Source organism: Aquarana catesbeiana, linkage group LG02, assembly GCF_042186555.1.
Source record: "Aquarana catesbeiana isolate 2022-GZ linkage group LG02, ASM4218655v1, whole genome shotgun sequence".
NCBI lineage: Eukaryota > Metazoa > Chordata > Amphibia > Anura > Ranidae > Aquarana > Aquarana catesbeiana.
In genome coordinates, this window is record NC_133325.1 from 579,305,420 (window position 1) to 579,333,233 (window position 27,814).

Below are 27,814 nucleotides of genomic sequence, written 5' to 3' on the forward strand. Positions count from 1 at the left end.
TCCTTAAGACTAGCTAAATATGAACTTATTGGCTTATGAACTTAATGGCTTCTGTATAAAAAGTAATACATGACTCATTATTACATTACCCAATTCTGTGTCTGTGATCTGTGCACCTGTATAAATTGCCAGCTTCTGATCAGTAAAACTATAACCTTATTTATTAAAAACAAAGTATAAGTAAAGATTAATTAACAAGGTTCAGAGGGTGGTGATAAGTGGGGAGTACTCGGAATGGTCCAGTGTGGAGAGTGGGGTCCCCCCAGGGTTCTGTGCTGGGACCAATCCTATTTAATTTGTTCATAAACGACCTGGAGGATGGGGTAAACAGTTCAATCTCTGTTTTTTCGGACAGTACCAAGCTAAGCAGGACGTGGAAACCTTGCAAAAAGACCTGAACAAATTAATGGGGTGGGCAACTACATGGCAAATGAGGTTTGTAGAAAAATGTAAAATAATGCATTTGGGTGGCAAAAATATGAATGCAATCTATACACTGGGGGGAGAACCTCTGAGGGAATCTAGGATGGAAAAGGATCTGGGAGTCCTAGTAGACGATAGGCTCAGCAATGGCATGCAATGCCAAGCTGCTGCTAACAAAGCAAACAGAATATTTGCATTAAAAAGGGGATCAACTCCAGAGATAAAACGATAATTCTCCTGCTCTACAAGACTCTGGTCTGGCCGCACCTAGAGTATGCTGTCCAGTTCTGGGCACCAGTCCTCAGGAAGGATGTACTGGAAATGGAGCGAGTACAAAGAAGGGCAGCAAAGCTAATAAAGGGTCTGGAGGATGTTAGTTATGAGGAAAGGTTGTGAGCACTGAACTTATTCTCTCTGGAGAAGAGACGCTTAAGAGGGGATATGATTTCAATTTACAAATACCGTACTGGTGACCCCACAATAGGGATAAAACTTTTTTGCAGAAGGGAGTTGAACAAAACACGTAGCCACTCATTAAAATTAGAAAAAAAAGAGGTTTAACCTTAAACTACGTAGAGGGTTCTTTACTGTAAGAGCAGCAAGGATGTGGAATTCCCTTTCACAGGCGGTGGTATCAGCATCGATAGTTTCAAAAAACTATTAGATAAGCACCTGAACGACTACAACATACAGGGATATACAATGTAATACTGGCATATAATCACACACATACTGTAGGTTGGACTTGATGGACTTGTGTCTTTTTTCAATCTCACCTATTATGTAACTATGTAAGGTGCAGTAACATTTACCCAAATGTATATTGAAGTGACGTACTAAACTAAATTGGTAGCTAGAGGGTATAGTACCTACCTGTGCATATTGTATTGGAATGATATAAAAGTGATAGTGTTAATTAAGTTAGTTGTGTACCACTTAAAAAGACACATATAAAGTAGAAATATGTACAGTGTCCAATAATATGTCTATCCATCCACACCAAATGCATTTAGGTATCTCAGCATTAAAGAGACCCTGTCACCAACTTGCAGGTAAAAGCACATAAAAATCAAGCATTTTCATCTCTAGAAACGATCTTTGCTCACTTGCAATGTGCCTTTGAACTTGCTAAGCAATTTGACAACTCCAGCAAGAGTTGATTCCCTAGCATAGCAACAGTCTGGTCAATATTCCTATCGCACACGTTCCTGGCAAATATGGCTCATAAAATTTGGGGTTTAGTTGGGTGCTGGAAACATCAAGCAAGTGTACATAATTGCCAGCGTACCATGGATCGACAACTTCCGTCCAAAGGTTTTTTAATGAAAGAGATCACATTGCAGGGATAAGTGCAACATTTCGGAGCCGCTCAGGGCCCCTTCGTCAGGCATAGCAACAGGTATCCCTCCCTCCTGCCATGTCATAGCCCTTTCTCTTCTGGAAGAATCGAATTACTGTCTGTGCTGGTCCAGCTCCTCCTCCCTCCCCATTAACTCCCTACATAACCTTTTATGTGGTTGCAAGGGGAGGGGCAAGGGTAATGCTATAGTAGGCCACCCAGCAGAAATTCCAGGCCTTTCGGATGTCTACACAAGGGAGGCCTTTTCAAGTGAATAACATGATCGAAATACATTAAATGCGTGTATCGTCTTATAACAAAGTTGTTGCTGAAATAAATTGTCTGGCAATAGGGTCCCTTTAAGAAAAGCATAACACTTTGCCTCACAATAGATACTGAATTCCCCGTTCACATTATCGCACTCACTCACGAATATTCATGAATCAGATGATCTAAATCCTATTATCAGTATGCCTGTGGGACTGTTGTAGGCAACACAGCCCAGCTGCCCAAGTACATTTAGTACTTTGCAATTTGCACTATTTTAGAACTAAATCTATAGTTGGAACAAATTTCTGAATCATCTTACTGGTTTCCAGTTTAAAATAGACCCACATATTACATTCACATAATATAGAAAAAAATAAATGTGACAAAGGGATGTTTGGCTAAGACACCATTGTTTCTGCTGGTATCACAATACTACGACAGTGACTATTCTCTGTGCACTTTCATGTATCTCATAGTTAAAAGCAGTCTGTCAGCTGACTCCATTTCTTCTATTCATTTGGAAGGTATTTAGAAAATACACACACGTACATACACTATCAAACATTACTATTCTCTAACTTACCTAGCTCTTTGTTTTTAAAATGAAGTACGATTTGCTAGAGCGGCACAGGCAGTAATGGGAAACTCATCGCCACTCCTGTATTACAAGTTATCTATACTTTCCTACTCTCACCTACTCCTCCCACCCCCTACCCTGAACTTTGTATATTTCTGCTCTGTGACTGACAGAATACAGAGTCCAACTACAGCAGCCAAGCCCTGAAGATTACAAAAAATATGCAGCTTTCATATAGACACACTGGCTTGCACATTCTATACAGTAAGTATATATTATGACAGTGCGAGGCCCTGCCACTGTAAAAATGGTTGCAGAACATACACAAGGTTCACACGTTTGCAGAATGCGGGATTACGGAGTATTGATTATGAGCGGAGACAGGTGCACTCAACCTGAAAGCCAGGAGGTCTCAGGCTAGGAGAAATAAGGGCTTCAGACGGGTGCCAGGAGATCCCCCTATTGAGAGGCCAGAGCATGGTCCTACGCAGCAGGGTGCTGTGACTACAGGCTGAGAGCCAGGAGAACCCAGGTAGCCATGTGAGCTGAGAGATGGTCTGAGGGACCAATCAAAGGCCAAAGGCCAAGGTTTAGAGCCTAAGCATTGTTACTGCTCAAGAGATAGCCAGGTGGCTTGGTATTATTTTGACTGTATCTGTTTTTGATGGTGAAGACCCCTGGGTGGGAAACCCTGATGTAAGGACTTTACTTTATTATTAAATTAAGCCCTAAACTTTTTTTTTTACATTTATTCTTTATTCGTTTTTTATCAATACAAAAATAACATACAAAAACAGAGTGTGCATTACAATCAATAAAGAAGAAACTTATCCAATATAATTTCCTATTCCATCATTGCAATGCATGTCAGTAAACCTTACCCTCAGCCCTCTCTTCTTACCCTTTCCCTTCCCTATTATAGATTTACTCTCTATATATGTATATCTCTGTTTATTAACTATTTCATTCTATATTTTACTTCCCATGTGGTTACAGCTCGTATCTTAATTTCAACAGTATTATAATTTTATATTAAAAAGCATGCCTGTGCTGGTTTATCGATCTGTATCTTCCATGCTTATCACTTTGCCTTAAATGGTTTACATATCTTTCTCTATCTTCTCTCCTCTAAGGGGGGTTCTCATTTTGTCCAGCCAGGGTCTCCACATCCTCTTAAATTCCCTAAGATTTCCTCTTTTTATATAGACTACTTTTTCTTTTCATATAGTCTCATTTATGGTATTAATCCAGTCACTCACTGACGGGGGTGCCCTTGAATGCCATCTCAACGCAATCATTTTTCTGGCTTGAAATAAGCATCTTAGCATTGCCACTGTGATACTCTTCCTCTCCCTTATTTTCTCCCTGTATCCCAGTATGCAAAGCCTAGCCTCCATCTCCAATGTTATCCCATATATCTCACTTATAGTATCGAGAACCCCCACCCAATATCGGAATAACCATGGGCATCTCCATGCCATATGTATGAAATCTCCGGTCTCCTGACATCTAGAGCATTTAGGGTCTGATCTTCTACCATAGTTGAACAACCTCTTAGGGGTATAGTAAGCTCTGTGTATCAGCATCAAGAGAGATACTTTCTGTGAGGGCAAGCCCTAAACTTTAATTCCTGACTTGCATGGACTCACTAAAAATGCTCAACACCACTGAGTTAAAGTGATTCTAAAGGAAAGAATAAAAAGAATTAACAAACATGTTATGCCCTGTACACACGGTTTTACCTTCGGAATAAACTCCGAAGGTTTCTCCAACGGAACTCCGACGGAATTCCACTCAAGCGGTCTTGCCTACACACGGTCACACCAAAGTCCGACCGTCCAGAACGCAGTGACGTATAACACGTAAGACGGGACTAGAAAAAGGAAGTGCAATAGCCAGTAGCCAATAGCTTTCGTCTCTTACTTGCTTCAGAGCATGCGTCGTTTTTGGTCTGTCGGAACAGCATACAGACGAGTGGGTCAGCAGCTTCCCTCATGCACATTGCTGGATTGAGATGGAACCCGTCTATTGGCGCCCCCCCCAACCGTCCCCCCCCCCCAGTCAAATGGCCCTTTAACCACTTAAGGACCAGCCTCATTTTGGATTTTAGGTGTTTACATGTTTAAAACAGGTTTTTTTTGCTATAAAATTACTTAGAACCCCCAAATATTATATATTGTTTTTTTTCCCAACACCCTAGAGAATAAAATAGCAGTCAATGCAATACTTTTTTTTGCACCGTATTTGCGCAGCACTCTTATAAGCGCACTTTTTTGGGAAAAAATGCACTTTTCTGAATAAAAAAAATAAGACAACAGTAAAGTTAGTCCAATTTTTTTTTTATATTGTGAAATATAATGTTACGCCAAGCAAATTGATACCCAACATGTCACGCTTTAAAATTGCGCCCGCTCGTGGAATGGCGTCAAACTTTTACCCTAAAAAATCTCCATAGGCGATAATTCTACAGGTTGCATGTTTTGTGTTACAGAGGAGGTCTAGGGCTAGAATTATTGCTCTCGCTCTACCGGTCGCAGCGATACCTCACATGTGTGGTTTGACCACCGTTTTCATATGCGGGCGCTACTCACATATGCGTTCGCTTCTGCGTGCGAGCCCGTCGGGACGGGGGGTTTTTCATTTTTTTTTTTTTTTTTTAATTATTTATTTTACATTATTTTATTTATATGTACACTGTTTTAAAAAAAAAAAAAATGTGTCACTTTTATTCCTATTACAAGGAATGTAAACATCCCTTGTAAAAGAAAAAAGCATGACAGGACCGGACCTCTTAAATATGAGATCTGGGGTCACTAAAAAAAAAAAAAAAAAAGTAATTAAAAAAAATGACGTTTTGACCAGCAGTGTCATGGAGACGAGTGGGCGCCATCTTAGCCTCACTCGTCTCCAGGCACAGAAGGGAGACGGACGCAATCGCCTCCGCCGCTACTGACGGCTCCGGTAAGCGGCGGAGGGCACCGGATCGTGGCGGGAGGGGGGCACCTCTCCCGCCACTGATAAAAGTGATCTTGCGGCGAATCCGCCACAGGGACCACTTTTATCTGAAAGCCGACTGCCGCACGAAAATGGGGATACCGGGGTTATGGCAGCTAGCTGCTGCCATAACAACAATATCCGCCGCCAAAGTTTGGACGTACATCGGCGTGCGGCGGTCGGCAAGTGGGTAAGAAAAAAATTAATAAAAAATAGGTCTTTTAAATGCACTGTGTTCGGGCGCCGGACACAGTGCACTATGGGAAGCGCCACATCAATGCAATCACGAGATTGATTATGATTAATTATTTAATTATGCTAATTTAAGGCAAACTGCAAATGTGTTAAATGGAATAACTTCACTACAGCATGTAGTAGGGGGGACTTAAAGGTAGTTATTCTTTGTAATCATATGCAGACATCTTCCTCCAAAAAGGGATAGGGCAGCTGGGCAATGCCACTTGTGTTCACCATGTTCATTAGATAGTTCATCAGTAGGTAAGAGTAATGTGATGGTCTTAAACATTCAGTGGTAGTATCTATCTATCTATCTATCTATCTATCTATCTATCTATCTATCTATCTATCTATCTATTTATCGGTCTGCCTGTCTGTCTGTATGCTTGTCTGTCTGTATCTTTCTGTCTATCTATCTGTATCTATCTGTCTCTGACTATCTATCTGTATCTATCTGTCTCTGTCTATCTATCTGTATCTATCTATATATCTGTCTGTCTGTATCTATCTGTGTCTGTCTGTCTGTATCTATCTATCTGTATCTTTCTGTCTGTCTGTCTGTATCTATCTATCCATCTGTCTATCTGTCTATCTATCTATCTATCTATCTATCTATCTATCTATCTATCTATCTATCTATCTATCTATCTATCTATCTATCTATCTATCTATATCTATCTGTCTGTCTGTCTCTGTCTATCTATCTGTATCTATCTATCTATCTATCTATCTATCTATCTATCTATCTATCTATCTATCTATCTATCTATCTATCTATCTATCTATCCGTGTCTGTCCATGTCTGTCCGTGTCTGTCTGTCTGTCTGTGTCTGTCTGTAATCTGTTTGTCTGTATATCTATCTGTATCTATCTGTCTCTGTATCTATCTACCTACCTCTCTGTCTGTCTATATGTCTGTCTGTCTGTCTCTATCTATCTGTAGCTATCTCTCTATCTGTGTATCTATCTGTCTCTGTCTCTATCTATCCATCTACCTCCATCTACCTCTCTGCCTGTCTATTTATCTATCTACCTGCCTATTGATCTGTCTGTAGGCCCTATCAAAGGTGAGTGAGGGGTGGGGGCTTTGTTGGTTGGGGCTCTGTTTGCGCCCCCCCCCCCCCCAAAAAAAAAATTGAGCACCAGCCGCCACTGGAACTCAGGTAAGCATAGGGGGGGGGGGGGGTTGCACCCAGAAGGTTTTTTACCTTTATGCAAAGAATCACTATATATACACTGAGCAAAATTATAAACGCAACACTTTTGTGTTTGCCCCTATTTATCACGAGCTGAACGCAAAGATATAGGACTTTTTTTGTAAACAAAAGACCTATTTCTCTCAAATATTGTTCACAAATCTCTCTAAATCTGTGTTAGTGAGCACTTTTCCTTTGCCAAGATAATCCATCCACCTCACAGGTGTGGCATATCAAGATGCTGATTAGACAGCATGATAATTGCACAGGTGTGCCTTAGGCTGGCCACAATAAAAGGCCACTCTAAAATGTTCAGTTTTACAGTATTGGGGGGTCCGAAAACCAGTCAGTATCTGGTGTGACCACCATTTGCCTCACGCAGTGCAGCACATCTCCTTCACATAGAGTTGATCAGGTTGTTGACTGTGGCCTGTGGAATGTTGATCCATTCCTCTTCAATGACTGTGCAAAGTTGCTGAATATTGGCAGGAACTGGAACACGCTGTCGTATACGCCGATCCAGAGCATCTCAAACATGCTTGATGGGTGACATGTCCGGTGAGTATGCTGGCCATGCAAGAACAGGGATGTTTTCAGCTTCCAGGAATTGTATACAGATCCTTGCAACATGGGGCCGTGCATTATCATGATGCAACATGAGGTGATGGTCGTGGATGAATGACACAACAATGGGCCTCAGGATCTCATCACAGTATCTCTGTACATTCGAAATGCCATCGATAAAATGCACCTGTGTTCATTGTCCATAGCATACGCCTGCCATTCCATAACCCCACCGCCACCATGGGCCACTCAATCCACAACGTTGACATCAGCACACCGCTCACCCACACAACGCCATACACACTGTCTGCCATCTGCCCTGTACAGTGAAAATGGATGGATTCATCCATGAAGAGAACACCTCTCCAAACTGCCAGACACCATTGAATGTGAGCATTTGCCCACTCAAGTCAGTTACGATGACGAACTGCAGTCAGGTCGAGACCCCGATGAGGACGACAAGCATGCAGATGAGCTTCCCTGAGATGGTTTCTAACACTTTGTGCAGAAATTCTTTGGTTATGCAAACTGATTGTTGCAGCAGCTGTCCGGGTGGCTGGTCTCAGATGATCTTAGAGGTAAAGATGCTGGATGTTGTGGTCCTGGGCTGGTATGGTTACACATGGCCTGCGATTGTGAGGCCGGTTGGATGTACTGCCAAATTCTCTGAAACACCTTTGGAGATGGCTTATGGTAGAAAACATTCAATTCAAGGGCAACAGCTCTGGTGGACAGGTGTGGCATATCAAGATGCTGATTAGACAACATGATTATTGCACAGGTGTGCCTTAGGCTGGCCACAATAAAAGGCCACTCTAAAATGTGCAGTTTTAACACCAAGCACAATGCCACAGATGTTGCACGCTCCCTCAAAACTTGCGCCATCTGTGACATTGTGCTTGGTGATAAAACTGCACATTTTAGAGTGGCCTTTTATTGTGGCCAGCCTAAGGCACACCTGTGAAATATTCATGCTGTCTAATAGGCATGTTGATATATGAGGTGGGTGGATTATCTCGGCAAAGGAGAAGTGCTCACTAACACAGATTTAGACAGATTTGTGAACAATATTTGAGAGAAATAGGCTTTTTGTGTACCTAGAAAAAGTCGTAGATCTTTGCATTCAGCTCATAATAAATAGGGGCAAACACAAAAGTGTTGCATTTATAATATTGCTCAGTGTATATGTATATATATATATATATATATATATATATATATATATATACACAGTATCTCACAAAAGTGAGTACACCCCTCACATTTTTGTAAATATTTTACTATATCTTTTCATGTGACAACGCTGAAGAAATTACATTTTGCTACAATGTAAAGTAGTGAGTGTATATCTTGTATAACAGTGTAAATTTGCTGTCCCCTAAAAATAATTCAACACACAGCCATTAATGTCTAAACCGCTGGCAACAAAAGTTAGTAGACCCCTAAGTGAAAGTGTTTAAAATTGGGCCCAATTAGCCATTTTTCCTCCCCGGTATCATGTGACTCGTTAGTGTTACAAGGTCTCAGGTGTGAATCGGGAGCAGGTGTATTAAATTTGGTGTTATCGCTCGTACTCTCTCATACTGGTTACTGGAAGTTTAACATGACACCTCATGGCAAAGAACTCTGAGGATCTGAAAAAAAGAATTGTTGCTCTACATAAAGATGGTCTAGGCTATAAGAAGATTGTCAAGACCCTGAAACTGAGCTGCAGCAAGGTGGCCAAGACCATACAGTTTTTTAACAGGGCAGGTTCCACTCAGAACAGGCCTCGCCATGGTTGACCAAAGAAGTTGAGTACACGTGCTCAGCGTTATATCCAGGGGTTGTCTTTGGGAAATAGACATATGAGTGCTGCCAGCATTGCTGCAGAGGTTGAAGGGGTGGAGGGGTCAGCCTGTCAGTGCTCAGACCATACACAGCAAAATGCATAAAATTGGTCTGCATGGCTGTCGTCCCAGAAGGAAGCCTCTTCTAAAAATGATGCACAAGAAAGCCCGCAAACAGTTTGCTGAAGACAAGCAGACTGAGGACATGGATTACTGGAACAATGCCCCGTGGTCGGATTAGACCAAGATAAATTTATTGGGCCACAGGGCAGTATTCCAACATGATAACGACCCCAAACACACCTCCAAGACAACCGCTGCCTTGCTAAAGAAGCTGAGGGTAAAGGTGATGGACTGGCCAGGCATGTCTTTAGACCTAAACCCTATTGAGCATCTGTGGGGCATCCTCAAATGGAAGGTGGAGGAGCGCAAGGTCTCTAACATCCACCAGCTCGGTTATGTGGTCATGGAGGAGTGGAAGAGGACTCCAGTGGCAACCTGTGAAGCTCTGGCGAACTCCATGCTCAAGAGGGTTAAGGCAGTGCTGGAAAATAATGGTGGCCACACAATATATTGACACTTTGGGCCCAATTTGGACATTTTCACTTAGGGGTGTACTCACTTTTGTTGCAGGGGACAGCAAGTTTACACTGTTATACAAGCTGTACACATACCACTTTACATTGTAGCAAAGTGTCATTTCTTCAGTGTTGTGTCACATGAAAAGATATAATAATCAAAATAAAATACAAAAATGTGAGGGGTGTACTCACTTTTATGAGATAATGTATATATATATATATATATATATATATATATATATATATATATATATATATATATATACAGTATACAGTATATACAGTGGTTAAGATAAGTATTAAATACGTCAGGTGCTATTGACATGAAATTTTCACCACATGTCAGTAACAATCCATGCAATCCATACATACAAAGTAACCAAAACAAAAAAGTTTAGAAATTAAGCTATGTGTAATAAAATGGAATGACAAAGGGAATATATACTTCATATGTCTGGGCTATGGGGTAGAGTGGCAAGATGGAAGCCTTTTATTATGAAGAAAAACATCCAAGCTCTGCAAACTTTTTCAAAAACACGTCTCCCAAAAGCATGTGGGAATATGTGTTATGGTCTGATGAAACCAAGTTGAACTTTTTGGCCATAATTCCAAAAGATATGTTTGGTGCAAAAACAACACTGCACATCACCAAAAGAACATCATATGCACCGTGAAGCATGGTGGTGGCAGCATCATGCTTTGAGGTTGTTTTTCGTCAGCTGCAACAGGGGCCTTAGTGAAGGTAGAGGGAATTATGAACAGTTGCAAATACCAGTCAATATTGGCACAAAACCTTCAGGCTTCTGCTAGAAAACTGAACATGAAGAGGAACTTAATCTTTCAGCATGGCAACGACTCAAAGCATACATCCAAATCAACAAAGGAATGGCTTCACAAGAAGAAGATTAAAATTTTGGAATGGCCCAGCCAGAGCCCTGACTTGAATTCGGTTGAAAATCGGTGCGGTGACCTGAAGAGGGGTGTGCATAGGAGATGTCCTCGCAATCTGACAGATTTGGAGTGTTTTTGCAAAGAAGAGTGGGCAAACATTGCCATGTCAAGATGTGCCATGCTGATAGACTCATACCCAAAAAGACTGCGTGCTTTAATAAACTCAAAGGTGCTTCAGCAAAGTATTAGTTTAAGGGTGTGCACACTTATGCAACCATATAATTTTAGTTTATAAATTTTACATCTTTCCACCTAAAAAAATTCAGTTTGTTGATCAACTGAGCTGTACAGTTTATAAGTCACATTAACCACTTGCCGACCAGGCCATTGCCGGCAACAGTGCGGTCGGCTAGTTCTTGGTGGACGTCCATGGATGTCATTCCAGAATGTTGCTCCCGAGCGCCCCCTGGGGCACGCAGCCGGGAACATCCATGACCGCCAGGTCCTCACGGATCACGGTAAATAGCCGCTGATCGCAGCCGTTTACCACGTGATCGTTCCGTCAAATGACGGAGCGATCACTTGTAAACAAACTGGTTCCTCCCTCCCCTCTCTGTACCGATCGGTACAGTGCGAGGGGAGAGGGGGAGAGGGGGAGAGATGGCAGCAGCGCTGTGGGCTGGATGTTTAGTGCCCACAGCGCTGCTCAATGTAAATAATGGCAATACTCTGCAATACTACAATACTCTGCAACACTGTGCAATACTCTGCAACACTCTGCAACACTGCGCAATACTCTGCAACACTGCAATACTGTGTAACACTGTGCAACACTCTGCAACACTGCACAATACTCTGCAACACTGTGCAATACTCTGCAACACTGTGCAATACTCTGCAACATTGTGCAATACTCTGCAACACTGTGCAATACTCTGCAACATTGTGCAATACTCTGCCAATACTCTGCAACACTGCAAAACTCTGCCAATACTCGCCAATACTCTGCCAATACTCGCCAATACTCTACCAATACTCGCCAATACTCTGCCAATACTCGCCAATACTCTGCAATAAATTTTAACAGAAACAAAGTTTTGGGGTTTTTTTATCGAATTTTCAGTCTTTTTTGATTTATAGCGCAAAAAATTAAAAACCCAGCGGTGATTAAATACCACCAAAAGAAAACTCTATTTGTGTGAAAAAAAAGGACAAAAATTTTATATGGGTACAGTATTGCATGACTGAGTAATTATCATTCAAAGTGTGAGAGCACCGAAAGCTGAAAATTGGTCTGGTTAGGAAGGGGGTTTAAGTGCCCAGTTGTCAAGTGGTTAAAGGTGGAAAAAGTTCTGAAATGATTTATCTTTGTCTCATTTTTTTACATCACAGAAACCTGACATTTTAACAGGGGTGTGTAGACTTTTTGTATCTACTGTATATATATATATATATATATATATATATATATATATATATATATATATATATATATCAATCATATTATACCATATTATATTGACTATATTTTCAATTATATATGAAAAAGAGGAACCTTAGTATTTTTACATGTTAGTTTTGATGTACCGGTACGTCTCTGGCCTACTTATTCTATCTCTCCCTAGGTATGTCTGACATCTCTGTTAAACAAGTATGCTTGTATGCTCAGTTCATGAATATCACCTGACATCTGTGTAGAATATATTCAGCTTCTAGTATCTATAAAACATTATTTTTATAATAGGCACTCTAGCATTATTGTCATGTCCACCTGTGCCCCCACCCAGTCCTCACCTTTCCAGATGTTCCCCCTGACAGCTCTCAGAAACCCTCCTCTTCTTTAAGATCTCCTCCTTCTGTGCTGTTTTCTTTTCAGGTTGCTCTGATGTTTCCGAGAGTGACTGAGCTATTACGTCTCTAGTACCCGCCCCATGATAGCCACATGCTTGAGATTCCAATGAAGGTGACAGCTTCAAATCTTGTTCTACAAGTTCATCTCCTTTCACCAAGTCCTGTGCCAGTGCAGGTAGTTGGCTTTGCTCTTTTTCCTCTTTAGTCATAGTGATAATAACTTGGTATTTTATTTTGGGTGTACTGGGAGATGAGCGGCCTTTAATATTTTCCTCTACTGTTTCATGGAGTTCGAAAAGATTAAGTGTGGCTTCTTGTTCTCTTGTATTGGACTGTATAGACCTTGTTACATTATGTTCCTTATCTTTAATGGTGTCCTGAAACAGGTGGTCCTGTAATTGTATGGTCTCCCTAATTTCCTTTTGCAAAGAGTTTCTGTTTAGAGGCATATGCTTTTTGGTAGATAATGTTTGCTTTGTACATTTTGTGGATGAAAGTAAGCACTTTGGACTTTCAAATTCAGAGGTATTATTGCCTTCTCTATTTAGAGGTATGTTTTGACAGGAGACCATTTCAGTACTACCCTTTAGAGTCACATTTTCAGAAAGCATGCTGGTATAGACATTAACTTGATTTCTTGATTTCCCATTTTGTATGTTTGCTTGACTTAGGCTGTTCAAACTTGACCCACTTTGACATTGGGAATTTGTTTTTTGCATAACAGCACATGTACTGTTTTTCTGTTTCGAAAGGTCACCTTCTTTATAATCTACATCTGATTTTAGCGCAATCCCTTTTTGAGATGTTTGCTCTACTATTTTTTCCTTCGGTGACATAAGATGATGAATTGGACTTCGATAATGAAAGTGTTTTTCATCTTCTTCCAAAACCTCTGAACTATGGGTTTCATCATAGAAAGAATAACGTTGTGAATCTGGAGTACTGTGTTCTGGTGTTAGGTAATCTTTAAATATACTCTCTGCCCAGCATGGGAGGGACTCATCTTCATCTTCACCTTCCAGTTTCCCTAGAAAGGTTAGTGGCAGCTGATTACTTCTTCCTTTGAAAGCAGGGTGTCTTGGACTATAATCCTCATCATCATTTATCAAATGGTCAAAAGATGTTGAGACCTCTATTGCCTTTTTCCCCCCTAGCTGCCTTTTGGAACATTGATCTGAGCTTTTAGAGGCAAATTCTGAGTAAGAAGATTCAATAATGCAGGATACGGGACGCCTGTTTTTCAAATCCAAATCACTTCCAACAGCTGGCCTCTCTAAGCGCCCCATTGACCAATGAGATTGTGATGAGGATGATGCATTAGCATCAACATCATGATATTCCAGTACACTGGACCTTTTTTTGCGCCAGGTTAGACTCCCAAACCTCTGGAGTAATTTTGAAGATGGGACTTCCAAGTCTGAGTAACTGAAAGATCTAGCCTATTGACAGAAAGAGAAATAAAAAATATTAGTGTGAACAGCTCACAAAAGTTCACTATTTACTGTAAAAGTGGAATGTCCCTCTTAGCAATAAAAACTCAACGGACAAATTAACAGATTGAAGAATAATGAAAAGATTACATCAAATATGTTACAATTTAATCTTTTTGTATGCATTGTTTTTATAAGTAAATGAAAACATCATATTAGACTTGTTTCGTGGCAGAGACCATTTAAAGAGTACCTGACATCTTGCCTATGCAAGGCAAAGTGTCCCTTGCCCCGGCTACGCCCACCTTGCCAGGGCTCCCTTGCTGCTCCTTTCTTTGCTGCAACTGACAACAAAAAAAGTGCTTTCAGGAATGGGGGGCTGTGTGACCTCATGCCATGTGACAGTACCACCAGCCAATCACTAGGCCTGAGCACTGTCACATGACTAAGATAGTAACACTGCTGCTCCCCCTAGTTCCAACTTCAGCTACACTAGGGATAGTAGTGCTTACTGGATTGGAGGAACAAACAGCTAGAAAGAGGTGTCAAGGTGAGTAAAGTGGATCAAGGAGACACCTTTGCAGAGACACTGCCACTGTGCCCTTCATGGGCAAGATGACAGTGTCACTTTAGAGTGGATTACGTGTCAGATATATGTTTTCATGTATGTGCAAGTAATCCATGAGACTCACAAGTATTCATTACATTTCAAGGAGATGGCAGTACTCCTCCTGACAATGCCTTTAATCTCCTTTCTTCTCTAGAGGCTAGCAACATCTTTGTTCAGACTTTATATAGGGTCAACATCTACTTCCTGAGATTCTGGCTTGTAGATGACACAATCATGGAAATCATGAGGGAGGGCGTGGGGAGGGGAATGCTGGAGTGCTGCTTAAAGCAGTATTAAACCCAAAACCAAAGTTGTAATATATTGCAGCTTACCAATCATTAGATACCTCTGTTTTCATCTGGTGATTTAGCCAGTAACACACCTCCTGTGTTAGAGTGCCTCGACTCTGGATGAAAGAGCACAGGGGACACATTTGGACAGCAGTATTGTCAGTCTTGGGAGAGGGAGTGTTAGATGTACTAGTAAATTTAAACACACTAACAAAATGAAGCCAAGCTCCAGCTAATATTTTATAAGCAGTTACATCAGGGGGCTTTTTCCTTTTGGGATAAAGGTTTTAGATAAATAAATAAAAGCTGACCATTCTAACCCCTGTCAATGGTAAGTGGTTTGTTTCAACTCTGTAACTGCTACATCTGCAAGAGAGCTTGTTCTTTTGACTTACTGGCCAGATTACCAGGTGAAAATAGAAGAAAGGAGCCTAAAACATGAATACAGCCATCACATCTAAGAATTGGTAAGCTGAAATATAATCACTGTTTGCTTATAAGTTTAATTCTACTTTAAAGTATTGGTGGCCATAACATATGCAGTACATCTCTGCAATACATTCATGTTTAGCCTGGAATTCTACTTTAAATGTTCATAGCCTAGCCACAGGTATACTTTAATGTGGCAGTAATTTGTAAATATTTTACTATATCCTTTCATGTGACAACACTGAAGAAATTACATTTTGCTACAATGTAAATTAGTGAGTGTACAGCTTGTATAACAGTATAAATTTGCTGTCCCTTCAAAATAACTCAACACACAGCCATTAATGTCTAAACCGCTGGCAACAAAAGTGAGTACACCCCTAAGTAAAAATGTCCAAATTGGGCCCAAAGTGTCAATATTTTGTGTGGCCATTATTTTCCAGCACTGCCTTAACCCCCTTGGGCATGGAGTTCACCAGAGCGTCACAGGTTGCCACTGGAGTCCTCTTCCACTCCTCCATGATGACATCACGGAGCTGGTGGATGTTAGAGACCTTGTGCTCCTCCACCTTCTGTTTGAGGATGCACCACAAATGCTCAATAGGGTTAAGGTCTGGAGACATGCTTGGCCAGTCCATCACCTTTACCCTCAGCTTCTTTAGCAAGGCAGTGGTTGTCTTGGAGGTGCGTTTGGGGTCATTATCATGCTGGAACACTGCCTTGCGGCCCAGTCTCCGAAGGGAGGGACTCATGCTCTGCTTCAGTATGTCACAGTACATGTTGGGATTCATACTTCCCTCAATGAACTATAGCTCCCCAGTCCCAGCAGCATTAATGCAGCCCCAGACCATGACACTCCCACCACCATGTTTGACTGTAGGCAAAACACACTTGTGTTTGTACTCCTCATCTGGTTGCCGCCACACACGCTTAACACCATGTGAACCAAAAAAGTTTATCTTGGTCTCATCAGACCACAGGACATGGTTCCAGTAATCCATGTCCTTAGTCTGCTTGTCTTCAGCAAACTGTTTAAAAGAGGCTTTCTTCTAGAACGACAGCCATGCAGACCAATTTGATGCAGTGTGCGGGGCGTATGGTCTGAGCACTGACAGGGTGACCCCCCCAGCCCTTCAACCTCTGCAGCAATGCTGGCAGCACTCATACGTCTATTTCCCAAAGACGATCTCTGGATATGATGCTAAGCACGTGCACTCAACTTCTTTGGTTGACCATGGCGAGGCCTGTTCTAAGTGGAAACTGTCCTGTTAAACCGATGTATGGTCTTGGCCACTGTGCTGCAGCTCAGTTTCACGGTCTTGGAAATCTTCTTATAGCCTAGGCCATCTTTTTGTAGAGCAACAATTCTTGTTTTCAGATCCTCAGAGAGTTCTTTGCTATGAGGTCGCATGTTGAACTTCCAGCAACCAGTATGAGAGAGTGAGAGCAATAACACCAAATTTAACACACCTGCTCCCCATTCACACCTGAGACCTTGTAACACTAACGAGGCCCATAACACCGGGGAGGGAAAATGGCTAATTGGGCCCAAATTGGATGTTTTCACTTATGGGTGTACTCACTTTTGTTGCCAGTGGTTTAGACATTAATGGCTGTGTGTTGAGCTATTTTGTAGGGACAGCAAATTTACACTGTTATACAAGCTGTACACTCACTACTTTACATTGTAGCAAAGTGTAATTTCTTTAGTGTTGTCACATGAAAAGATATAATAAAATATTTACAAAAATGTGAGGGGTGTACTCATTTTGTGAGATACTGTTATATATATATATATATCAGTAGATAGATAAACAAACAACTCTTTAAACCATTAACAGACAGTGATATAACTGTTTACATTAAGCTGCACACTTTCAGAGGTCTTTCTAGGCTGCATTAACACCTGCAAATGCACCCTACTTTGAATTGCTTTTAATGGGACTACCTCTCTCAACTAATCGCGGGAACTCTCGCTGGGGTTCTCGCATGGTAGGATGCATTCGCAGGCGTGAATGCACCCTTAAAACATCTAACTACATGTAGCTTCTTTCAAAGCCCCATTTATGGATTTTTATAAGAAATTCCCTCACTCTGCCCCTACCCTAAACTTTAAGGGGTGAATGCGTGACAAGTTTAGGGGTAGAGAAATAGGATGTAATACTTACCTTAGTCCTTGTTCCAGCAGGCTTCTAGCTCTCTCCTTTTCTCTCTGAATCCCTGGGTTGTGGGCAAACCCTCTACCGTCCTCATGTACAAGGCAAGACTGTTAGTCCTGCCTTGTACTTGAGGACATTACAGTGTGACCGCCTGCCAGAGCGCCAAAGAGAAGAGGCTTTGGGGACAGGTCACACAGCGTGATGCAAGCCTGTCAAAAAGAGGAATAAGGTAAGCATTATGGCTTATTCTTCTACTCCTAGATATAAAGAACATTTAACCCTTGCAGTGGGGGTAGGCCCCACTACAAGGGTAAGGCTCCTTTCACACGGGCGCCTCTGTTTGACGGACTCTGCTTGCTTAGCGGGAGATCACTCCGCTGATCCCCGTTGAGCAGGTGGATGACAGGCGCTCTGTGCAGAGTGGAGATGGACAGAGTCCTGCTCTCCTCTATGGGGAAATCGGATGAAAATGGACCACCTGTCCGTTTTTAACTGATCCCATCCAATCCAATCCGCCAGATGGATGGGAAAAAAGGGCCACCATGCGTCTGGATTTCACGGACAGGATAGGATAGCAGCAGGTGTCAGCAGACATGTCACCGCTGACATCCGCAGCTTCATAGGGGTGAATGGATGGTTCCGATCAGGTCCACCTGAAAAACAGACAGGTGAACCTGATCGGAAAGCCAGTGTGAAAGGGGCCTCATTTTAAAAAGAAATCCCAGAGAGCTATAATAATAATATAAGCCTGAAGCTGTGGGATCTGTATCTTCTAAACACGTGAGAGCTTTTGTCCTTTGTCATAGTAAATAATCATTAGTGACCTAATTATATGGAGCAGGAAAAAAGTCAGAACACGCTGGTTGAGTCTTCAAAACTCTGCTAAGTCAGAATACTAGGAATTCTGGGAAGTAGGAGGTTCATGGTAAATCAGTTGGAAGGAATCTCTTGTGACACACTGGCTGGGCATGATGTAGATAATTAGTTTTTATTAGGATATGTCAGGAAGAATTCATTTGCTGCACAGAAATATATAATGATACTCTGCCCTGTGACAACAGCTGTAATGAAGCAGAAATGAAGTCAGCAATTTGCTGGTCTCGGTTTAAATCCTTATTAAGCAGCCTTACAAAACGAGTGACTACATTTCTAATATGTGGCTTCAGGTTTAAAAAAAACCCACCAGAACCTTGCACTATTATGAATTGATCTGGAGCTTTAAAAATAAAGGAATACCATCCTATCTGACCTTTGAATCTCTTGATGATCGTCTGAGCCCAGCAGAATCTTCAGATTTGGGGTGCCTAAGCCGAGGCAAACTTTGTGCTCCCTCTGGTACCTCATTCCTGGAAGAAACAGATCAGATAAGAAGCAGTAAAATGTATCAGCTAATTTATCTTTGCAATTTCCTCTATCTGTGTACTTAACCAAATAAGAATTCACCTTCAAATAACACAGTCACAGTCTCTGTTTACAGAATGTGCTGGTGTCACATTTATAACAGAGGTGTGTGCTTGGAATGAATAGCTGTTGAATAAAAATCACATCATAATGAATCTATTTCAGCTAATCATAGTATGCAGGAGATACCATCTTAAAAATGAATCACGTACTCTTCTAATTGGCCACTCTTCAGCTCTTTCCAGGTGCGATTTGATAACTCATCTTCTTAAGGCATGAGTAATTAAAAATGTAATGACAAACTTAATTTATTGACTTTGGATGTTATTAAGTATGCTAAGTTATATTAAACCCTAAACAAATATTTAATTGATTGCAGCTTGCCAATCCTTAGATGTGGTGGCTGCATTCAGTTTCTTTTTAATGCTTTTTGTCCTTTATTTTCACCTGCTGATCCAGCCAGTAGATATGTTATATTTCAACTCCCTTTAAAACGGTAGTAAACTTTGATTTGAAAACGAAACTTTACTAAATCAACATTGACTATTGTTCATTATTTTGCTGCTAGGAAAGCATATCCTATTTACTTGTTTTAAACTTTTTTTTTTTTTTTACATTTTTTCAGTTACTTCTTGGTTTCTATGCCTAGGAAAATGACATCATACATCCCAGGTGCCTTTAGGAGGAGAGGAGGGGTTTTCTTAGCTAAGTGCACCTTCCTGTATGCATGGCCTAGGGCAGATGGATTCCAGGAAGTAGATGCTACATGAATCATCTGCCCTTACTCAAGATGGCCAGAAATACTAGGGGGGTGTTTTTCAAAGTGATTTCTCAGCAAAATAAATCATGGAGACATGGATGGGTGAGTTTGCTTTTAATATAAAAAATGTATTTAATAGTGTTTTTTCGTGTTACTCAGATGCGGTATAGTTCCGCTTTAAAAATGTACCTAAAAGGTAAGCCTAGATAAGTCTTAAAGTGTTACTAAACCCACAACAGTAAAATCAATCTCTATATACAGTAAAGCATGCTTGTTATACTCACTGTGGAACCTAATGGGTTAATCCTGCGTAATGTGTAAAAAGGCTGTTTGATCCTGTCCTCTCTGATCCTCCTCTTATTTCACAGTCCCCAATCCATCTCCTGATAGTAAAGAGACGGTATTTTTTTTTTGGGGAGGGGGGAGTGCATGTGATCGGCACAGGGCCAATCAGCGCTGTCCAGACAGAGAGTCAGGGGTCATGCAGCATCATAGGACAGTCAGAGGAGAATGAAAACTCCTCCTACAAGCTTTAACCAGTGCTCGGCTGGACACAAAACTGATATATACTGCTGATGAGAAAAGGTATTTAGCCGTTTATATTTACTAAAATAATTGCATTTCCATCTTCTGTGTACTGTGGGAGACAAGATATAGTGAATGCAGGCTCCTGGGTTTAGTAACAGCTTTGAACACAGAGGCCGAACTTTGGCCAAAATCGGTTGGTTCAGCAGGAACCGGCCAACTTTCAGGCCATGTATACAGCTATCTGTTCTACAGAAGGCGGTTGCACAACTGGCTTCTGTCAAAAGGGCATGCTGGAGAACCAGCATCCAACCTGCACCTGATCCATGCTGGCAGCCAATGGTGTGTACCCAGTTTACCTGAAGGTACCATGAATATCTACTAAACTTGCCTCAATTAGTAGATATTCACATTGGATCGCATCACAACAGAGACGCTATATGCGTCGTGGATGATGGATCTCATTGCGCCTGTGTGTACGCAGCTGACTGCTTGAGGCTGGCGGAGACTGTCTCGGCTGAGACAGGCGGACAGTGGCCCAGAGGACCGGACACCTACATAGCGCTGACAGCAAACTGCTCACTGGAGCCCCACGGACCCCGCTTAACAAACGGAGCATACAGGATGGCACATACAGCCCCCCAGAGAAAGATAGTACAGGACTGTGATTATATCGCTCCATGAATGGTCGGGTGAGCGAACCATAGACCTTTTAGCTGCCTTCTTTTACTTTGCCTCCTGCTGTTTGTTACTTTTCAGCCAGAATTAAGCCAGCTTCATAATAACATCATTGAACTATTGTTTTTCCAACAGCTAGATCCTGTGAATACATGCAATCCCATTCTGAGAAACTGCATATCTATGCCTACGGATTGGATACTAACTGCGGACTATAATCATCTCTCCACACTGACAGCTATGCTTTGCTATAAGCTGTCTCTGTGGGACCAACAACTTGTCTCAATCAACCACCGTTTAGCAGGGGTTTTTTGTTAAAAGGGTTTCTAATTAAATATAGTGACAGAACGGACTTTGCTATGTATGGTGCATGTCATTGAAACCATCAGTATGATCCATAAAACATTATCTACTCCAATTAACAATAGCCTTGCTATAGGTGTGTGCTTGCATGGTTGAAGCGTGATGCAGCTGCTCTTAAACAGTCGACGTTGTCTATTTTTAATATGATCTTGGTGTTTGTGATGGGTACCTGGTCTTGGCTCTTTTTGTAGTAAACATAACTTTCTAATAAAATTTATCCCTTAGACCCCTTTCACACTGGGGCGTTTTTCAGGCGCTTTAGCATTAAAAAAGTGCTTGTAAAGCGCCTGAAAGAAGGCTCATCTGCAATCCCAATGTGAAAGCCGGAGCCCTTTCACACTGCCAGCGCCCGGAAAACGCTGGTAAAGCGCCGCTTAAGACCCCTTTCACACTAGGGCGTTTTTCAGGCATTTTTCGGGAGCTGGCAGTGTTAAAGGGCTCGGGCCATCGGCGCACCCAGCCCGGTGGCAAAAACACGAAATCGCTGTAAAGAAGCTGCTTGCAGGACTTTTTTTGACGCCCTGCCAGCACAGCGCCCCAGTGTGAAAGCACTCGGGCTTTCACATTGGGATTGCAGATGAGGCTTCTTTCAGGCGCTTTACAGGCGCTTTTTTTAACGCTGAAGCGCCTGAAAAACGCCCCAGTGTGAAAGGGGTCTCAGTGTGAAAGCACTCGGGCTTTCACATTGGTACTGCAGATGAGGCTTCTTTCAGGCGCTTTACAGGCGGTTTTTTTTAACGCTGAAGCGCCTGAAAAACGCCCCAGTGTGAAAGGGATCTTATTAAGCAGCATGGTCGGCCTGTGTCTCTTTTCAGTGGGAATCTTTCCCCTGTAATTTTCTCTTTCTATAGCGCCAAGCTGCATAGTAATCACAGGGGGTCACTCGCTTAGCACAGAGAAAGCCACTAAGAGAAGGCCTTGCATTTTTTGAATAATAAATAAATAATACAAAGTTGTGAACTGCAGGTGATACTTTTTTATTAGCGGTTCATTTATCAGTACTCCTTACTGCTTAGTACTGAGGGAACATAGTCGATCTTCTGAAAGCTTTAACTTCAAAATTAGCTTTTGTTGAAACTAATGGAAAAATGCTCATAACCTTTTATTGTCCTACTCCTACTCGAGTGAACACCCTATCATTTCTTGTATGTGACAAAGAATTTATGAAGTGTCAGTGTCATTTATGACTGTCATCTCTCTGCTAATCCATAATGACCCCCAAGGTATACTGCAAATATTTCAAAGTTTCAAAGTTCTATTCTTAAACCAAACTAGAAATACACAAGTGCTCAGATTTATGTCAAGTTAGCATCAGTGCAAAGTCTTTCATTCTTCCTGCTAAAATTATTTTTAGAAATAATTTTAATACATTGCAGACAAAAGGTGCAAATCATCGACAAACGGCCAAACACAAATTTGAAATACAAATTTGAAATTTGCAGCATAATGAGTAATTCTGTTTAGCCAGGTTTCACAGCATTGTTTAATGCCTTAGGCCCCATTCACACCTCAGCATTTTGTAGCTTGATGCTCGAAACTCCAAAACGCTGGAGGAGAAAAATGAGATTATTCTCTATGGAGATGGTTCACATCTCCACTCCAAGTTGCTTGAAGCTCAAAAAAGTTCTGGAGCTTTGTTGTAGCTCGAATCGGGTTTGAGTGTTTTTGTCGCTTTTTTATTCCCATAGAAATGAATGGCAACATGCCGCTTGCGCATTTTTGTGCGAATTCTCTCATTTTGTTGCATGTTTTTGTGAGATTTTCTGCTCAAATGAGGTAAAAAATAAAATAGTAATGATAAATGAATAAATAAATGTAAAATAAATACACAAATAACTAAAAATCATCATAAATAAATAAAATAAATTTATAATATGTAATAAAACATAAATAATTAATAATGAACCCCTAATCTTAACAAATAATAAATAAATTATGATTAATGATAAAAATAATAAAAACCCAAACAAAAAAATGTGTGTATGTATATGTATGTGTATATATATATATATATATATATATATATATATATATATATATATATATATATATATATATATATATATATATATGTATATATATATATATATATATATATATATATATATATATATGTATATATATGTATATATATATATATGTATATATATATTTATTAATTTATTATTAATATTATTAGTAGTAGTAGTAGTGGTAGTAGTACTAGTTTTAACACCCTAACCCTAAAAAAAAAAAGAAAAAATTATAATAACCAAAGAAACCACAAAGCTCCTGATTCACTCCCTGGTTATCTCTCGCCTCGACTACTGCAACTCCCTCCTCATTGGCTTACCTTTAAATAGACTATCCCCCCTTCAGTCCATCATGAATGCTGCTGCCAGACTCATCCACCTTACAAACCGCTCAGTGTCTGCTACCCCTCTCTGCCAATCCCTCCATTGGCTGCCACTTGCCCAACAAATTCAATTCAAAATACTAACAATAAGTTACAAAGCCATCCACAACTCTGCCCCCAGCTACATCACTAACCTAGTCTCAAAATACCAACCTAATCGCCCTCTTCGTTCCTCCCAAGACCTCCTGCTCTCTAGCTCCCTCATCACCTCCTCCCATATCTGCCTCCAGGACTTCTCCCGAGCCTCGCCCATCCTCTGGAATTCCCTACCCCAATCTGTCAGACTGTCTCCAAATGTATCCACTTTTAGGCGATCCCTGAAAACTTTCCTCTTCAGAGAAGCCTATCCTGCCCCCATCTAACAACTGCACCATTTTCTCCATTAGCTCATCCCCCACAGCTATTAACCTTTTGTATAACTTGACCCTCCCTCCTAGATTGTAAGCTCTAAAGAGCAGGGATCTCTGATTCTCCCCTGTATTGATTTGTATTGTAATTGTACTGTCTGCCCTAATGTTGTAAAGCGCTGCATAAACTGTCGGCGCTATATAAATCCTGTATAATAATAATATAATAATAATAAAAATAAATAACCCTAACCAAACCTTAATACTAACCCCTTACCCTAATGAAAAAATAATAATAAATGAATAATAATAATAAAAAAAGAAATAAAAGCTAATGGAAAAGTTAGAAAATCTGAAATACCTAGCAACAAATAATGCAACAGATAATAGTTTTCTCTATTGGCTATAAAAAAGTGCCAAAGCTCAAAAACGCTGTATAAAAACGCGCAAGTCACACATAAAAACATGCCAAAATTGCACATAAAAACGCGCCAAAAAAAACTGCAGGAAAAACACTTTAAAGACACTACGCTTCTGGTGTGAATGCAGCCTCAAGAAGCTACTTGAAGACACGCCCCGGCACTATTGATTCATTCATTTCAAGTTTAGCAGGCCAGGATTTACCAATGACAGTTACTTTTTAAAGTATCCCTGTCATTTTTGCTTTAGACAAAAAAAAACAACAAAAAAAAACAAACCCAGTTGAATTCAGGTTTTCATATTTTAACTTTTGTTCACTGGCATGGCTTGAGTATAAAAGCTGGGAAATGAAATATGTTGTATTTAACTGAAATTCATTCATAATGAATTATTTTTAGATAATAAAAGCGGCTACTGCAAATGAAGATAAATAATACAGGCAGTTCATACTGCAGGTTCATTGACAAAAAGAAGGTAGGGAAGGTATTCTCTGACTTTATTTATTTTTTAACCACTTCAGCCCCAGAGAGTTTTTTTACCCACTTCCTGACCAGGTCATTTTTTTGCGATACGCCCTGCCGCAGTAAATGTACGTGGAGCGGTCTGGAATCGGTTAAAGGGAATGTGTCATAGTTTTGCACATATTTTCTTTTGTTATTTATCCAAACAAAAATATACTTTTTGCCTCTCTGTATATAAAATACTGCATGTAAGTAGCATGTAGACTTTTTTTTTTCCAAGAACACGGAGCTCTAGGCACCTTTCATTGCTCCCTCCACCTATCATGTGCTAAAGAAAAAAAGCTTGTTTATACAGATCATAAATCAAGGTAAAATTTACACACTGACTATGAATCAGAGCAGTGACTCAGCCCTCATCACATAGCTCTGTACAAAGTTTCGGTGACAAACAGGAATGGAGGAGCACAGCTTTGAGGTAAGATTAGCTGAACTGAATGTGTTCTCCCTTGAAAAGAAAAGATTAAGGGTGGATATGATCAACATGTATAAATATATAAGTGGGCCATATAATGAACTTGGTGTTGAGTATTCACTTTCAGGTCATCACAGAGGACAAGGGGGCACTGTTTATGTCTGGAGGAAAAGAGAGTTAACCTCCAAATACAGAAAGGCTTCTTAACAGTAAGAGCTGTGAAAATGTGGAAAAGTCTCCCTCAAGAGCTGGTTCTGGACAGCTCAGTTGATTGCTTTAAAAAAGGCCAGAATTCATTCCTAAATGCACAAAATATAACTGGATAATAACATTTATAGATAAAGTTGATCCAGGGAATATTCGATTGCCCCTTGGGAGATCATGAAGGAATTATTCTTCCCCTGCTGGAGCAAATTGGACCATGCTTTATTGGGCTTTTTTTTCCTTCCTCTGGATCAACTGTGGGTATGGAGCTGTTTATATTAGGGATGGTCTCAATGTTCGAATTGAACGTGAGTTCGTCTCGAACATTGAGTGTTCGTTTGTCCGCAGATCAACTGAACATATGGGGCATTCATGGCAAATTCGAGCTCCATGGAGCGCCCCATAATGTACTGCAAGATTGCAGTGCATTGACGGCTGCTGATTGGCCAAAGCATGCGCCTGAGCTGCATGCTATAGCTAATCACAGTGCGATCTGCTGGGAGAGCCGTGATTGGCTAAAGGCAGGGTGTTTTTGGCCAATCATGGCTCAGGGGGCTAAGTCCACACCCCACACAATATAAGGCTGCTTACACGGCGGCCATATGTAGTGTGATAACATGGAGATTGAGAGAACTTGATCTAGATTAGGCAGGTTAGTTAGTTGCGTGCAGGCAGTTTAGTATATATATATATATATATATATATACAGTGCAGGCAATATACTACCGTGTAGTATATATATATACATATATATATATATATATATATATATATATTTATATAGTGCAGGCAGTCTAGTAGCCATACACTATCTACAGTTCAGTCGGTGCAGGGTATATAATACAGTGCATTAAAGTGGTTAAGGGGAACCCTACAACAGAATTAAGAAAAAAAAAAAAAACGGCATGGGATCCCTCCCAAAATCCATACCGGGCCTTTCGGTCTGGTATAGATTTTAAGGGGGACTCCACGCCAAAATTTAAAAAAAAACAGCCCCCAGATCCCGCCCCCCCCCTATGTGAATGGGTATCGGGTACATTGTACCCCTACCCATTCACCAAAAAAGTGTCAAAAAGTAAAAACCAAAACAGACTTTTTTCTTTTTTAATAAAGGAATTGTCAAAAACAAAGTGTCCCGCGATGTCCATTCATCTTCAATCACGCTGCCCAACGGACCAGAGAAATAGGAAAAATAAAGCTCTGCCTCGATGGGAGGCCTCCCGGCGACTGCTGTCTCTTGGCTGTGACAGCTGTTATATAAGCAAGGGCGGGGCCACCCGGTGACATGACCGAGTGACCTCGCCCCCTTCTGATGTCATGTGATGTCATATGACGTCAGACGGGGGCGGGGTTATCCGGTTACGTCAGTGGGTGGCCCCACCCTTACCTATATATGAGGCGGGGCTACGCTTTTACGTCATACCCGACATGGAAGTAGGGAGCTTGGAACGCAGGTGGAGCGCACGCCGCGGACCAGCTCTTCCTACATATACACAGTGTAGTTTTTAGCTTTCCCACGCCTGCTGATGGGAAGGTTTTGGTTTATTTTCTTCTTTTTTAATAAATTTATTTTTAAACAACTACACTATGAGAGCCCTTCTTTCCTTCATATGAGGACCGAATTGTGGAGCGACCTCTTGGCAGTTACTGACCGAAATGATTACCCCTGACTGTGTGGAGACATCTGCGGTAGCTTGATCATGTGGAGTCAGCTGCGGGAGCCCGATAGACCAACAGATGGGACACTGAGAGAGCCGAGGAGTAGTTCCATCCAAGGTTACCCATACATGCCCATTACCCCTGCAGGGGTTACTACTTTTGGTGAGTGGGGACCTGACGGGGGGAGCACTACCAGTCACCTTTTTGCCGAGGACTGAAGTCACTTGAAGGAATACAATTGGCTATTCTGCAACTGCACCTTTTTTCTCATATTTTGGGACTTGCACTTAGATTTTTTGATTTTTCATGTTTTGAGTTTTATGGTTTATTTTTTAGACAGCAAGATAGTACCTATGTTTTAGGTTGTTTATTTTTGACCTGATGGACACATATATACAGATATATATATATATATATATATATATATATATATATATATATATATATATATATATTTTT

At 40.9% G+C, this 27,814-nt stretch overlaps 1 protein-coding gene across 2 annotated transcripts in view; it reads right to left on the minus strand.

The window, feature by feature from the left end:
* Positions 1-27,814, minus strand: part of CRYBG2 (crystallin beta-gamma domain containing 2) — a 239,870-nt gene that overhangs the window by 50,993 nt on the left and 161,063 nt on the right. The window contains exons 2-3 of one of the 2 annotated variants that reach the window (XM_073616145.1): positions 18,920-19,016; positions 12,696-14,191 (exon numbers count right to left, since the gene is read on the minus strand). In XM_073616145.1, coding sequence (XP_073472246.1) covers positions 12,696-14,191; positions 18,920-19,016 — 1,593 coding nt within the window. Of the gene's footprint in view, positions 1-2,615; positions 2,705-12,695; positions 14,192-18,919; positions 19,017-27,814 lie in introns of those variants that run through there. The other variant, XM_073616146.1, reaches the window with a different exon arrangement.